The sequence below is a fragment of the Lutra lutra genome, chromosome 7 (assembly GCF_902655055.1).
Source record: "Lutra lutra chromosome 7, mLutLut1.2, whole genome shotgun sequence".
In the NCBI taxonomy this organism is placed as follows: Eukaryota; Metazoa; Chordata; class Mammalia; order Carnivora; family Mustelidae; genus Lutra; species Lutra lutra.
In genome coordinates this window covers 34,403,523-34,420,502 of record NC_062284.1, presented here as the reverse complement: position 1 = coordinate 34,420,502, position 16,980 = coordinate 34,403,523, and the positions used below count along the sequence as shown (strand labels likewise).

Genomic DNA, 16,980 nt, shown 5'->3' with positions numbered 1-16,980 from the left:
ATCTAATCAGCAGCTTACTCTCAAATAGTTCAAGAAAAATTTGCTTTTTTTTTTTAAGATTTTATTTTATTTTATTTTTTTGACAGACAGAGATCACAAGCAGGCAGAGAGGCAGGCAGAGAGAGAGGGGGAAGCAGGCTCCCCACTGAGCAGAGAGCCCGATGTGGGGCTCAATCCCAGGAACCTGAGATCATGACTTGAGCCGAAGGCAGAGGCTTTAACCCAGTGAGCCACCCAGGCGCCCCAAGAAAAAAGTTTTTGCTACTGTACTTACAACTTTTCTGTGACTTTGAAATTGTTTCCATTAATTCTAGAAAATGGAAACTAACCTATAATGACAAAAAGTAAATCAGTGGTTTCTTGGCAATGGAGGTTGGGTAGGGAGGGATGGAAAGGAGGGATAACAAAGTAGCATGAGGAAACTTTGTTTGGGTAGTGGATTATGAAAAAGCTTGATTGTGGTGATGTTTCACAGGTGAGACATATGTTGAAATTTATCAACTTGTACAGTTAATAAGTGCAATTAATTTTATGTCCATTATATCTCAAGTAAAGCTTTAAGTAAGACATTAATTTTTTTTAATTTCTCAAATTAAGCTGTGAAGCAGCAGATGTACAGGGATTTTTAGCAGAACACTTGGCCCTGCTCCCATCCCAGGTGATTTTCTCTCATTTCCTCACCAGGCAAACACAATTCATGGAATGTACAAAGACAATGATTACATATAGCACCATTCTCCTTTATTTCAGGCATGAAAGTAGATAAATTTCACTCAATTAATACTTTAATGGACATTACTACATTCTCAGCACTGTGTGAGATAGGGAAGGAAAGGAAATAAACATATTTAGGACATTGGTATATATCAGGAAAGGAAGAAGAATGGTGTCCATAAGGATTGTATACATCAATTGTATACATCAGTTGGGTAGGCAAGACTGACATATAAGTTCACTATGGGAAACACAATATATAATTAAGTACTAACTTACATAAATGAGTCAGCTTCATTTCTTACCCCACCCACCTCAACCTCACCAGGAAGAGTAATTGTTAAGTACCAAAGATGCTCAATTAAGAGACACATGGAGGGATGCGTGTGTGGCTCAGTTAAGTGTCTGCCTTTGGCTCAGGGTGTGATCCCAGGGTCCTGGGACTAAGCCCCACATCGGGCTCCCTGTTCAGCGGGGAATCTACTTCTCCCTCTGCCTTCTGCTCTCCCTACTCGTGTTCTCTCTCTTTCTGACAAATAATAAAATCATTGAAAAAAAAAAAAAGAAGAAACACATGGAGATAAGGGTGAAAGTATGAAACAGAGTTTACAGGATAGATCTGAACAAGCTGAAGACAAAGAACTATTTCTCCATACTAGAACAAAAAGAGGCAGAGCCCCCAGAAGATCCCTGGCATTAACGAATTCATCAACACTTGTAACTACCTCCCTGTCACCTGAGATGTCCATGATATTTCTGAGACAGAAATGTAAATGCACATATTGTGAAAATGGCTATAGGCAAGGAGTCAATTAATTGGCAATTGAATAAACTTAGCTGACCACTCAGAATCCACATCAACATTAGCAGGGTCTAGAAGTCAGAAGGCAAGTGGAGGCTTAGGATATATTTCTAGCTCTGAGATTATCCAACTGAGATCATTAATGAGTAATATCTGAGATAGCAAAATATTGAAATAAATCTGATATATGCAAACAATGAAAATTAAGGCAAATTTCTTTCTTACAGAACTTCTTGAAGCCTATAATATGCAAATGTGCACTGTACAACTAAAAGGTGCATATATAGCATTTCGCTTAGATTAGGAGTCATTAAAACATCGAAGTATACAAAACATCTAACATGCATATCGAATGAATAAACAAGCGCTCCTCTGAGAGGTATGACATCAATAACAACACAACAGCTCCACGTGACGCTTCCTCTGAGCCTCACATTGTTCTAAGGTATAGTGCTTTATGTTATCTTGACAACAACTTTATGATGTAATTATGACTGTCTACCCCCTATTTTACTTTAAGGAAAATGAGATACAGAAAGGTCAAGTGAATTCCTGAAGGTCATTTGGCTAGAAACTGGTCAAACCAGGATAGAGACTCAAGCAGTCTGGCTTTGGCACCCATGTGCAGAAACATTACATTATGTAACTTAATGAATGTCATTTTTACTCATCCATTCTAAAATAAATTTTTAGTTGGGTATTAGCCAGAATGAAAAACAACTGTCATGGTTAAACAATTGTGATGACTAATTAATTTAAATTAAATTTTTTTTAAAACCTGTTAAAAAGGAAACCACAGACCCAAAATGGCATCACTTAGGTTAAGGTCACAAGCCAGTAAACCAAGAGTTACTACCTAATTTAACTACAGTTTAGACCCCCCAAAAATGTAATCTGTAACCAGTCAACCTGTGAATTTCCTGGTCAGGACTAGGAAATTTACTGATAGGCCCCTTCCCTTCCCTTTAGGAGGGTGACCTTGCCTAAAACCATGGATCCTTTGCTAATAATTTCCTTTTTTCCACTCCCTCTCTACCTTTAAAAACCTTTCTTTTTCTGTAGTCACTGGGAGCTCCCCTCTACTTGCTAGACAGGATGCTGTCCAATTCATGAGTTGATTATATAGCCAATTAGATCTTTTAAATTTCCTCAGTTGAATTTTTTTGTTATTTAACAGCCCTATTCAATGAAATTGGGAATGAGGGACAGGTGGTAAAAGATTTGTAATTATAGTTATGAATTATATAGTCATGATAATCCACAGTTTATTAAAACTAAGAAGCATTTCAAGCAAAGAATGTGCACCCTAGTCTCTTAATCCACAGTAAGGAAGACACTATGGAAAGCACTCCAAAAGAGTTCTCACCGTGACTCTCTTCATATCTAGCTGGCGCAGCTGCATCATATTCTGAAGGATTGTATGTTTGTACCATGACTCTTGAGCTATTGGATTGCCATCAAAAGTGATGTCTGAGAGAGAAGAAGAGTCAGCAAGGCAGCACACACTTTCAAAGCTGCAGGAGAGACAGAAACCACCAGTTATTGTGAGACCTTCCAACAGTACTTTCATTTATTTAATATACATTATCGTTTTAGAATAGTTTTAGATTTACAGAAAAATTAAGAGAGCATAGTTCCCACATACTCTGCACCCAGTTTTCCCTATTATTATTTTTTTTTAATTTGACAGAGAGAGATCACAAGCAGACGGAGAGGCAGGCAGAGAGAGAGAGAGAGAGGGAAGCAGGCTTCCCGCTGAGCAGAGAGCCCGATGTGGGACTCGATCCCAGGACCCTGAGATCATGACCTGAGCCGAAGGCAGCGGCTTAACCCACTGAGCCACCCAGGCGCCCCAGTTTTCCCTATTATTAACACCTTGTAGCAGTATTGTACATTTTTTACAATTAAGTTACAATTATTTACAAATAATTTACAGGTAATTCATTCATTCCTTACTTTCCGGAACTATAAGATTCTCTAGACTCATATATTTCCTATCCCAGTCCTAGAATCAGACATTTCTCCAAGGAGTTATGGTTCCTTTAATTGGAGAGTGGTCTGGAACCAAAGATCTGGTGGCTAGGTATACTTTTCAACACTGGGTCATCGTATTTTTTTTTCATACCTTCTGCAGAGCAAGGAAATGCATGTGTGTATACCGACCTGTGTGTATATATATTATCTATAATATGTAATAACCATCTATGTCTCCATTAAGCTGAACATGAGTTCACACTGATATTGCCCAACTCTAATCTATCATCAAAAGGTTCCTTCCAGCCTCTTTCCCTTGCTTATCTGTAAATTCCTAATCCAACAAGGAGAAATCTGACTTACACCAGCTCTCGTCCATTTACTTAACTGTTCAATTCTAGAATATATGCATAGTGGTATCAAAATTTTCAACCTGAATCCCCATCGAAAACAACTTTATTAAAAACAACCATTATGTGTAATTCCTTTAGTATTTAGTCTTACACATCCATTTCAAAGTTACTTGGGTCAGCACCTCCCCTCCTGCTACCCCTCCAGTAGGGTTGTTTCCTACAGGTGAAATTAACAGTTAGCTTTTTTTGTCATAGTCTATATTCATCCCTTCCTGGGATCCTCTAACTGCCTAAATATTTTAATTTGCATACATTAAGATTTATATTGTGCTGTAAAGTTCTGCAGGTTTTAACAAATGCGTAAGTATCATACACAATAGCTCCATGACCCTAATAATATATTAATAATAATAATATATTATTATAATAATCCTATTCAACCCTCCTTTTCTCTCCCTCAATCTCTGGCAACCACTCATCTTTTTACTGTCTTCATATTTTTGCCTTCTCCAGAATGTCATACAGCTGGAATCATACAGAAGGTAGCCTTTTCACACTGACTTCTGTTACATAGCAATATGCATTGTACTCAATGCATATTGAGTTTTCAGCTCAATTGGGTAAATACTTAAGATTGCAATTGCTGGGTTATATTGTAAGACTATGTTTAGCTTTGTGAGAAACTACCAAACTTCCAATGTGGCTGTAATGTCTTGCATCCCTACTAGCTCCACATTCCCTTGAGCATTTGGTATTTGTCAAGTTGGGTTTTTTTTCCCCCACATTGTCATTCTGATAGTTGTACAGTGGTGCCTCATTGTTTTAATATGCAATTCCCTAATATCAAAGGATGTTGAACACTTTTTTCATATGCATATTTGCCATCTGTATATCTTCTTTGCATTTTCAGCTCTTGTGCCCATTTTTTAATTGAATTGTTTCCTTATTTTTGAATTGTAAGAGTTTTTTGGGGGGAGGTTAAATTTTTATTTTAATTCCAATTAATTTGCATACAGTGTTATATTAGTTCCAGGTATACAATATAGAGATTCAACACTTTCATACATCACCTTGTGCTCATCATGACAAGGGTCCTCCTTAACCAACCCTCCCCATCCCCTTCCCCTCTGGAAACCATCAGTTTGTTCTCTCCAGTTAAATTCTATTTTTGGTTTGCCTCTCTCTCTTTTTTTCCCTTCACACATTTGTTTTGTTTCTTAAATTCCACATAAGACTGAAGTCATATGGTATTTGTCTTTCCCTGACTGACTTATTTCATTTAGCATAATACTCTCTACCTCCAACCATGTCATTGCAAATGGCAAGATTTCCTTCTTTTTTATGGCTAATATTCCATATACATATGGAATGGTATGGGGTGTGTGTGTGTGTGTGTGTGTATTTCCATATCTTGGCTATTGTAAATAATGCTGCTATAAATACAGGGGTGCATGTATCCCTTTGAATTAGTGTCTTGGTATCCTTTGGATTAATACATAATAGTGCAAGGGCGCCTGGGTGGCTCAGTGGGTTAAAGCCTCTGCCTTCGGCTCAGGTCATGATTCCAGGGTCCTGGGTTCAAGCCCTGCATCAGGCTCTCTGCTCAGCAGGGAGCCTGCCTGCCCCCCTCTCTCTGCCTCCCTCTCTGCCTACTTGTGATCCCTGTCTGTCAAATAAATAAATAAAATCTTTAAAAAAAAAAAAAAAGACCTCAGAGCCCATTTTGGGGCACCTGGGTGACTCAATGTTAAAGCCTCTGCCTTCGGCTCAAGTCATGATCCTAGGGTTCTGGGATTGAGCCCCACATCAGGCTCTCTGCTCAACGGGGAGCCTGCTTCCTCCTCTCTCTCTCTCTCTCTCTCTCTGCCTACCTCTCTGCCTACTTGTGATCTCTGTCTGTCAAATAAATAAATAAAAGTCTTTAAAATAATACATAGTAGTGCAATTGCTGAATCCTAAGGTAGTTCTATTTTTAACTTTTTGAAGAATCTACTATTTTCCACAGTGGCTGCACTAATTTGCATTCCCACCAATAGTGTACAAGGGCTCTCTTTTCTCCACATCCTTGCTAACACCTGCTGTTTTTGTGTTGTTGAATTTTTGTACATCATGGATATATATAAAAATATATTTATATACATATAATTTAACAAATATAAGATTTGTGAATATTTCTCCTAAGCTGTAACTTGTCTTTTCACTTTCTTAATAGTGCCTTTCACATGGTGGAAGTTCTTAATTTTAATGATGCCCAGCTCATCAATTTTCTCTTTTATGTATCATGTATCATGTCTTTATATTTAAAAATTCATCACCAAACCCAAGAATACCTAGATTTTCTCCCAAATTTCTTCTAAAAGTTCTATAGCTTTTTGTCTTATATTTAATCTACAATCCATTTTGAGTACAATTAGTAAAAGGTATAGGTCTATGTCTAGATTCTTAATGTGAATATCCAATTTTTCCAGTATCGTCTTGAAAAGACTACCCTTTCTCTATTGAATTGTCTTTGCTCCTTTGTCAAAGATTACTTGACTATATCTGTGTAAATCTATTTCTAGGCCCTCTATTCTTTTCCATTGATATATATGTCTACTCTTTCACCAATACCACACTGTCTTGATTACTGTACCTTTCACAGTTAAGTCTTGAAATGGGTTAGTGTGAGTCCTCCAATTGTGTTCTTCAGTACTGTGTTGCTATTCTAGGTCTTAGCTTTCACATACAAACCTTAGAATCCATTCGTTGATACCAACTTTCTGGGATTTTGATTAGGACTTTAAAAAAACTGAGGTATAACTGACATAACTATATTAATTTCAGGTATATAGCATAACAATTCAATATTTGTATAGATTGTGAAATGATCACCAGAATATGTCTAGTATAACATCCATCTCCATACAGTTACAGAATTTTTTATAGAATTTTTTTCTTGTGGTAAGAACTTTTAAGATCTACTCTCTCAGCAACTTTCAAATATGCAATACAGTATTATTAATAATATATTCCCATGACTAAGTTATTTTGTAACTTTAAGTTTGTACCTTTTGACTTCCTTCACCGTGCCAGCTCTTTGCCTCTAGCAACCACCAATCTGTTAACTGTATCTATTAGCTTGTTTTCCTTTTTTTTTGTTGCTGGTTTTTATTTTTGTCTTTAGATTCTACATATAAGTAAAATCATATGGTAGTTTTTTTTTTCTCTGACTTATTTCACTTAGCATAATGCCCCAAAGTCCATCCATATAGTTGCAAATGGCAAGATTTCTTTCTTTTTATGGCTGAATGATATATATCCATTATCTATCTAGCTAGCTAGCTAGCTGTCCACCCTACATTTTCTTTATCCATTTATCTGTCCACTGACATTTTTTTTGAGAGCGAGAAAGTGCACAAGTGGTGAGGAGGGGCAAAGGGAGAGGGAGAGAAAGAATCCTAAGCAGGCTCTATGGCCTGACACAGGGCTTGATTTTACAACCCTGAGATCATGACCTGAGCTGAAATCAAGAGTGAGATGTTTAACTGACTGAGCCACCCAAGCGCCCCTGTCCATGGACACTGACATTGTTTCCAAATCTTGGCTACTATAAATAATGCTACAATGAATATGCAGATATCTTTTCAAGTTAGTGTTTTCATTATCTTTGGATATATACCAAGAAGTGGAATTACTCAATCATATGGTAGCTCTATTTTTAATTTTTTGAGGACTTTCAATTTTCAAAGTGACTACTCACTTTTCTAAATAACACCCCAAAGCAGGTTAATAAAAATCATTTATATTAGAATCATCCTCATTCAATTACTATTCAAATAACTAATGTAAACATTTAGACCCCAAAATACTTCCTTTACTCAGGCACTATATAGAATATCTCTTCTTCCTGTGTTAAGAAAAATAAGAGGACATAGAATATTTATGGTATAGAAAATAAATAATATGTTGACAATTAAGGTCAAGGCAAGGTCTATAGCAAGAATGAAGTTTATTATGTTTTTATTGTCACATTTAAATATTCCTTCCATGTTTTCCTCCCACTCAAGGTAAGAAGATCCTCTCCTATCAATTATTTTACCTTAGAGATTATTTTTACCATCTAATAGGCAAATCTCACAATTCATAAACTCATTATGGTTTTTGAGACATGTTTAAATAATTATGAGATGGCAGTTTCCCCCAGTTTAACTGAGAAATAATTGACATACATCATTATATAAGTCTAAGGCATACAGCATAACACTTAGATTTACATATATTGTGAAATGATGACCACAATTGGTTCAGCTAACAGCCATTTTCTCATATAGAGAAATACAATACAAAGAAAAGAAAGACAATACAAGAAATACAATACAAAGAAAAGAAAGAACAAAAGAGAGAAGAAAAAATTTTCTCCTGGTGATAAGAACGCATAGCATTCACTATTTTTTTTCTTAAGAAGGTCCCATGCCCAGGTAGGAGCCCAACGTGGGGCCTGAACTCATGACCCTGAGATCAAGAGTCAGATGCTTAACCAACTGAACCATCCAGGTATCCCTATAGTGTTTACTTTCTTAACAACTTTCCTATATATCATACAGCAGTGTTAGCTGTGTTCATCATACAGTACTTTACATTCCTAGTGCCGATTTATCTTTTTTTTTTTTAAGATTGATTGATTGATTGATTGATTTTAGAGAGAGGATAGAGAATCCATGAATGTGGGGATGGGCAGAGAGAGAGAGAATCCAAGCAGACTCCATGCTGAGTGTGGAACCTAACACAGGGCTTAGTCCCACAACTCATGAAATCATGACCTGAGCAGAACCAAAAGTCAGACACTTAACCAACTGATGCCCTGCTACCGATTAATCTTATAACTGGAAGTTTGGACCTTTTAACCACCTTCCTCCAATTCCCCCTCCCCCCATTCTCCACCTCTGGTAACCACAAGTCCAATTTATTTTTCTGTGAGTCTGGTTTTTGTTTTTGCTTTTAGATTCCACATATAAGTGAGATCATACAGTATCTATCTTTCTCTGTCTGACTTATTTCACTTAGTATAATTCCTCAAGGTCCATCTATGTTGCCACAAATGGTAGGATTTCCTTACCTCTCATGGCTAAATAATATTTGGGTATGTATATTCATGTATATATTCATGTATATACATAAACCATAACTTCTTTATCCATTTATCCATCAATGGACACTTGTTTCCATGGCTTGGTTATTGTAAAAATGTTGCTGTGAACATACCTGCAGTGCAGATATCTTCTCAAGTTAGTTTTCATTTCCTCTGGGTATATTCCAAGAGATGAAATTGCTGGATCATATGGTGGCTCTGTTTTTAATTTTCTGAAGATCCTCCATACTGTTTTCCATAGTGGTCATATGAATTTACAATCCCAACAAAGCACAGGGTTCCCTTCTCTCCACATTGATACCAGCATTTGTTATCTCTGTCTTTTTCATGATGGTCATTCTAACAGGCATGACGTGATAATTCATTATGGTTTTAATTTGCATTTCCCTAATGACTAGTGATATTGAGCATCTTTTCATGTACCTGTTGGCCTTTTGTATATCTTCTTCTTAGAAATGTCTATTCCGATCCTTTGACCATTTTAAAATTGGGTTATTTCTTTTTGCTATTGAGTTGTGTGAGTTCTTTATATATTTGTGATATTAACCCCTCATCAGATAAGTGGTTTACAAATATTTTTCCTATTGCATAGGTTGTCTTTTCACTTTCACTTTGTTGATGGTTTCTTTTGCTGTGCAGAAGCTTTTTAGTTTGATGCAGTACTACTTGTTTATTTTTTACTTTGTTTCTTGTGCTCTAGGTGTCATATTTTGATGCAGGGCTTGAACTCACAATCCTGAGATCAAGAGTTGGAGGTTTAACCGACTGAGCCAACCGGTGCCACCCCCACCCCCCAGATCTTACATTTAAGTCTTTAATCCATTTTGAGTTAATTTTTGGGAGTGGTGTAAGACAGGAGTCCAGTTTCATTCTTTTACATGTGAGTATCCAATTTTCCCAGCACCATTTATTGAAGAGGCTGTCTTTTCTCCATTGAGTAGTCTTGGCTCCCCCTGTCAAATATAAACTGACCTGTTATACTTAGGTTTATTTCTGAGCTCTTAATTCTATTCCATTGGTCTGTCTGTTTTTAATTCTAGTACCATACTGTTTTGATGACTACAGCTTTATAGTATAGCCTGAAATCAGGAAATGTGATGCCTCCTGTTTTGTTATTCTTTCTCAGGATTTCTCTGGCTATTTCAGGGTCTTTTGTGGTTCTGCATAAATTTTAGGACTTTTTTTTTACTTCTGTAAAAATGCTACTGCAATATTTGATAAGGAATGCATTTAATCGATATATGGCTTTTGGTAGTATTGATATTTGAACAGTATCAATTGGGAAGACATTTTTTAAAAGGCCAGTGTATACAGGTAAAAATGAGAGTTCATTAACTTAAACTTAACTATCACTACAAGCATAAATAAACTTGAACAAACATTGTAATTTTTCCCACCTATCATTAGCAAAATTATTTTTCCACATCAATATAAAATCTCAAAATAGTTTCTGGTGTTTAAAGGATGTTTAAAAAATGCTTCTCTTAATAAATGAAACAAGATGGGATTGGGAGGGAGACAAACCATAAGTGACTCTTAATCTCACAAAACAAACTGAGGGTTGATAGGGGGAGGGGGGTTGGGAGAAGGGGGGTGGGGTTATGGATATTGGGGAGGGTATGTGCTATGGTGAGTGCTGTGAAGTGTGTAAACCTGGCGATTCGCAGACCTGTACCCCTGGGGATAAAAATATATGTTTATAAAAAAATAAAATTCAAAAATATTAAAAAAAAAACAACCTAAAAAAAAAAAATGCTTCTCTTCTTGCCTCACAGTTGATTCCATAAAGCTAAAATCGAATGAAGATGCTTCTGATAATTTCAAAACTGAAACACAAGGCAAATTTGTTTTTCTCCTACAGTGTTAAGTGAATGAAGTCATCATCTTCCATCCACAAATCTACTTCTCAATGTATATTTCCTATCTGATAAATAATGTCACCACCAAGTTAATTGCTGAGAAACAATCTCTTACTCAGAAATTGATGCCTGAGAATAAAATGACTGGGAAGAGACAGCAAGGTATTTTTAAGCAAGGGAGGGGGGTTCTAATAGGATCAGAATAATCAGTAATTATTAGAACAATTAGTAACATTATGGGAGGTATAAAGGAAAAAAATGAGTTAAGGTAAAAAAACTAACTAAAGATTCCAATAAGTAGAGGTTAAAAAGGAGAAAAGGGTCTAACATAATGAAAACTAAGGTAGAAGCCATGAGAGCAAAGAGGAGAGGATAGGTTCTATGGAAGCTAGGTTGTAGCATGTACAGAAACTAGTACTTCAGGGTGCCTGGGTGGCTCAGGTGGTTAAGCGACTGCCTTTGGCTCAGGTCATGATCCTAGAGTCCTGGGATCGAGTCCCACAGTGTGCTCCCTGCTAGGCAGTGTCTGCTTCTTCCTCTGACCTCTCCCCTCTCATGCTCTCTCTGAAATAAATAAGTAAAATCTTAAAAAAAAAAAAAGAAAGAAAGAAAGAAAGAAACTGTACTTCTTTGGATATGAGGAAGAGAGGAAACTAGAATAACACCCAGGTTTCTCTCTTGGGTTAATGACTGGATGGTGATTATAAGGACCTATGCTTTGCAAAATTCTTTGAAGTCTACACTTAAAATAGATTTTTTTTCTTGGAACACTGCATCAAAAACTAATGATGTATTTTATGGTGACTAACAGAAAATTAATTAATTAATTAATTAAAAATAGGTGTTTTTAAATTACATGTAGATTATATATCAGTATACCAATTTATAAATAAAAAATACAAAAATTTCAATATATAAAAAAATACATATTTGACAGATCATTTTTTTCATATATCAGGTATCCTTTATCTAGAACAGTATGTCATAATGGTGACCCAAGGCTATTAGGACATGTTTCAAAAAGGCTTTCATTAAGTTTTCCTCCAGTTACCACAGGATGGGATACTAAGTTCAACCTTTAAGAAATTAAGTAATGTGAAAAGCAGAGGCAACAGAGCCAGTAGAGGCAACAGAACTCTTCTATGCTGAAGAGCATTTTTCTCCAATGGCCCAGCATATCTAAACAGAATGAAACTGCAAGGTTCTTGAGGGATAGAAATGTGCTGCAAACACTAACCCAAAACCTAATATAGTGCCTAGCACCTATTAAGTGTGAGATAAAGTTCTGGTGAATGAATGAAAGAATATCATGAATGGACATGATTTCAAAAGGCTTATCCTCGACATAAAAATTAATAAATAATTTTTCTTACATTAGTCTTAGAAGTATTTAAAAGATATGCTATCAGGAATCACCATGATCCGATATCAGCCACTAATCAGATTAAGTGTACTGAAAAGTGGAAATAGTATGTCCAGAAGCATAGAGAAGCTGGAAAATTTCATTTTATTGTAGGTAAATCCTGATTTTGTTGTTATTTATTTTTTAAGATTTTATTTATTTGAGAAAGAGAGCACAAACAGGGTGAGAGGCAGGCAGAGGGAGAGGGGGAAGCAGCCCCCCACCTTGCTGAGCAGGGAGCCCACCATGAGGCTTGATCCCAGGACCCTGAGATCATGACCTGAGTCAAAGGCAGATGCTTAACTGACTTAGCCACCCAGGCGCCCCTTCAGTTATTTAATATTTATATACAAGTTGGACTGCAGAGAGTACAGATTTATTTATTTAGACAGAGGGAATGTAAGTGCGGGTAGGGGCAGAGGGAAAGGGAAAGAGAGAGAATCCTGAGAAGACTCTGAGCTGAGCACAGAGCTTGATGTGCGGGTCAGTCCCACCACCCTCGGGTCAAGAGAGGAGACCAAGAATCGGAGCTCAACTGACTGAGCCACCCAGGTGCCTAGGAATCTATTATTTATTTCTTACTGCAAATATAATTTTAAACTAAAATAAGTGTAACCTTTCCTAGCCCTATCACTCAAGTATTCCTTTGGGGAATGTAATTAGTCCAATAATTACCAAACGGGTGGTGTTAAACACAAAACAACACATTGAATTTCATTGAATTGAAATATAAAGCACATTAGTAAATATAGAAGAAAATACTATGTCCAGTGAATGTAGTCATTGTGAAGCATTTCAGAGATCTAGAAGACCTGCTAACGTCCACCTGGTCTATGTCTACAATTCAAGCACCACCAAAGAGGCACCAGGTGTATGAAAATCATTGCCATCTTTAGCAGGTACTGTCCTGGCAGCCCTTTCCAGATTGGTTGCTAGCACTGAAATTCAGACTAAAGTCTTTATACTTTGAATAGTTTTTTTTTTTTTAAGATTTTATTAATTTATTTGACACAGAGAGAGAGACAGTGAAAGAGGGAACACAAGCAGGGGGAGTGGGAGAGGGAGAAGTGGACTTCTCGTAAAGAAGGGAGACTGATGAGGGGCTTCATCCCAGGACCCTGGGATCATGACCTGAGCTGAAGACAGCCGTAACGGCTGAGCCACCCAGGCACCCCTTGAATAGTTTTAATAAAGTAAAAAAAATCCATATCTGATCCAGAAGATTCCTCACAAAATTTCATTTCCATCTGCAAGGCATTTGACCAATAAACATGCCATACATTCCTAGAAATCCACTGACAAAGCACATATGATTTTAAAGACCTCGTCTAATCCAATGAAAGAAGACTCACTCCGTAAGTACAAATCCAGGCTAATGAAGGGTTACATTGTACCCACCCGAAGAAAATAAAAACCAGACTGTAAAACAAAAACAAGAACACCTGGAAATAGGACAGTAAGTACAGTGAAGTAGTACTGGCATCTAGGAACAGTCTCTCTCTTTTTAAGAACACTCAGTCGCTTGAGTCTTCTTAGTATCAAGAAAGGAAAAGCTTGGGTCCAAAGGCTGACATTTAATTCATCAGTTGACTCTAATCTTTTTCCAGATTACTCATATATTTGTTCTTCCCCTAGTGGTCTCCTCCCAATGACACATCTGCTTCATATCTGCTAAAGAACCTACAGAGGAACAATGTGTCCCTACTGACCAAAACTCACATTTCAAAAGGAACAGAACATATTTCAATCCATTTTATGCTTACTTAATAAAATACAGAGAAAATAAAATTGTCATATATGCGTGTATACCACATAGATGTTTACCTAACAATCCCCAAATAGCAGTCAAATTTCTCCAATTAGAAAGTTCTCCAAAAAATAAGTCAGATACTTTAGAAAAAGGGTTTTCCTCTTTCATACCATTAAAGTACCATATACTCTCAGATAATCTTAACAAAAACCTCAGTTATTTTATAGTGATCAGTGAAATTTTTATGGGATAGTTACTATATATCTGGCAGGCTGAAATGAAAGAGAACAGTAGAATAAGTCAAGTGTTCTCATAAGAACTAAAATATACACAACTGACAAATATAAAATACCTAGAAAAATCTGTATAATAACATATAACTAAGGATTAAAGAATGAAGTACCGTTAAGGAAAAGAGCACATAATGAAGTTGTTTGTATGTCTGAGAATGAAGTTAGTGGACTGAGGAGGCTCTTGCTAAATACACTAAAAATGCTCCATGAGATAGATTTTAAAAATCTTCTCAAGGGCTTCCATGACCTGCTTAAAAACAAAATGAGAAATACATAGGTTAAAAAAAAAAAAAGGAAAGGTGGGAACCCTAGGAGGTAGCCAGAATGTTGAAACTACCTTTTTTTCTTTTTTAAGATTGTATTTATTTTTGACACAGAGAGAGAGGGAAAGCAAGCACAAGCAGGGGGAGCAGCAGGCAGGGGAGAAGTAGGCTCCCGGCTGAGCATGGAACCTGACGTGGGTTCCCAGGATCCTCGGATCATGACCTGAGCTGAAGGCAGACACTGAACTGACTGAGCCACCCAGGTGCCTTGAAATTAACCTTTTTGCTGTGAGAGCATTTACTGAACCCAATGAAGTTTAACTTTTGGTTCATACAATCTTCAACGCTGGGGGACAGAAAACAAATTCCAGGGGCTACCCAAGTTGGAGAGCCTAACTAGAGACTTCTCCATAAGTCTGAGACCCAAGGCCTAGACTTTCAATATAGAGTAACTGGTTATAAACTTTCCTACCCACTACCCAAGATACAGCCCATCTCACAACCTAGGGATAGGAAAAGGAGGAAAATTCTTCCCTGATTACTTGTAACCACAAACCACAATTTGCAGCCTGAATCCACACTAAATGGGTGGTCTAAAATATTTTAAGAGAACTGATATTTTGAAGACATCTAAGGCTGGTTATGCCTATAGGCATCTGACAGAAACAAATGAAACTCCTTCATGGAGAAACCTACGTTCATACAAGACTCCAAAGAATTTCTAAAAATAAGGTACCAAAAATATATAGCTCATAGTCCAAAAGGAACACTTTGATTGACAGCCAGCAGAAACAATAGGGGACATAGACTGGCTACAAATTTTTCATATAATTGAATTATGAAACATAGGATATAAAAATATCATAGTTCAAGAAATAAAAACAGGATGAGACATCTGGGTGTCTCAGTGGGTAGGGCTTCTGACTCTTGATTTCAGCTCAGTTCATAATCTCAGGGTAGTGAGATAAGCCCTGAGTGGGGCTCTGCACTTGGCGGAGAGTCCACTTGAGATTCTCTCCCTCCCTCGCCTTCTGCCCCTCCCCCAACTAGCACCCTTTCTCTCTCTAAATAATAAATAAAATCTTAAAAAAAGACAGAAAGAAAAACAGGTTTGAAAATACGAGTAAACTCCGAGAAGATTTGAAAAGACACAGAACTTCTACAGACTAGAAAAATATTTTAAAAATTAGAGTAAAGGGGTGCCTGGGTGGCTCAGTGGGTTAAAGCCTCTGCCTTCGGCTCAGGTCATGATCCCAGGGTCTTGGGATCGAGCCCCACATCAGACTCTGCTCAGTGGGGAGCCTGCTTCCTCCTCTCTCTCTCTCTCTGTCTGCCTCTCTGCCTACTTGTGATCTCTTTCTGTCAAATAAATAAATTAAAATCTTTAAAAAAAATTTAAAGTAAAAGTCAAAGGCAGTTGATGTAAATAAAGGAAATCAAGCATTTACATGCCTTTCCTGCATAAACTATTCTTCAGGGTAATCAAAAAGTCAATCAAAGTTTTCTTTAAAGAAGAAATACAGCTTAAAAAGAGGAGGAATGATGGAATATCACCATTTTGTAATCCCTAAAGATATAGTGGATCCAGACAATAATCATCAATGACTACTAAAATACTGAAAAGATGATGGGAAACTTTATTAAAAATGGAATAGGTGAACAACAAGTGAACCCAACAATTAGTTTTGACATTACAGTAAGGTAAACTAGCACACATGTTTTTCCTCCTTTAATAATTCTTTCACTCTCTTGTTTCTCTCTTTTGGTGCTCCTTAACAAATAATGATCTATTTTGATACTTGTTAAGTAATGTTAGTTACCTAGTCACTAAATTTTTTTTTAGTGCATGATGGTAGTAGGGGTTCTTAGAAACAAGATGATTCTAAAAAATCTAAAGCCACTTTCTAATAATAAGCCATTATTTTTTGTCAGGAAGCAAAAATATGGCTGAAACAATTAAAAAAATTTTTTACATACATGAAAAAGATCTCCAAATCCCCCTTGGGGAAACTATTAGAATAGTCAACCCACTTTTAACAGTATCTAAAAGATTTTAATATTAAAGAAACTAAAGTGATACCACAGAAATAAATAGAAGATTATGGCTATAAACAAACAAAAAGAAAGTGAAAAGGAGGAGGTAGAGACAAAGAATTAAACAGAATAAAGGAAAATGTTAAACTGTCAATGGCATCTTTTGCTGCAACGATGCCATTGACAACAATTCAACAAGCAGAGTTATCTATTATGTCTGTATGCACCTGGCTAATAAAAGACACCAGCACAGAACTGACTGTCTCAGAATTGTGGGTGACAATTCTATTAGCTTTCTCTAATACCTTATTCATTTTCTAGCAGTAAAAAGGAAAAAGCAATGTAGCTTCAGTCTCAGGAGATTCACAATGATTCTAATCACCAAGAGTAGACTTCAAGGCATGGTAA

At 36.7% G+C, this 16,980-nt stretch overlaps 1 protein-coding gene across 7 annotated transcripts in view; it reads right to left on the bottom strand.

The window, feature by feature from the left end:
* LRRC49 (leucine rich repeat containing 49) overlaps nt 1–16,980 on the bottom strand; it is a 160,322-nt gene that overhangs the window by 59,837 nt on the left and 83,505 nt on the right. For all 7 annotated transcript variants that reach the window (XM_047737731.1, XM_047737726.1, XM_047737728.1 and 4 more), the window contains one exon: nt 2,883–3,030. In XM_047737731.1, coding sequence (XP_047593687.1) covers nt 2,883–3,030 — 148 coding nt within the window. The remainder of the gene's footprint in view (nt 1–2,882; nt 3,031–16,980) is intronic.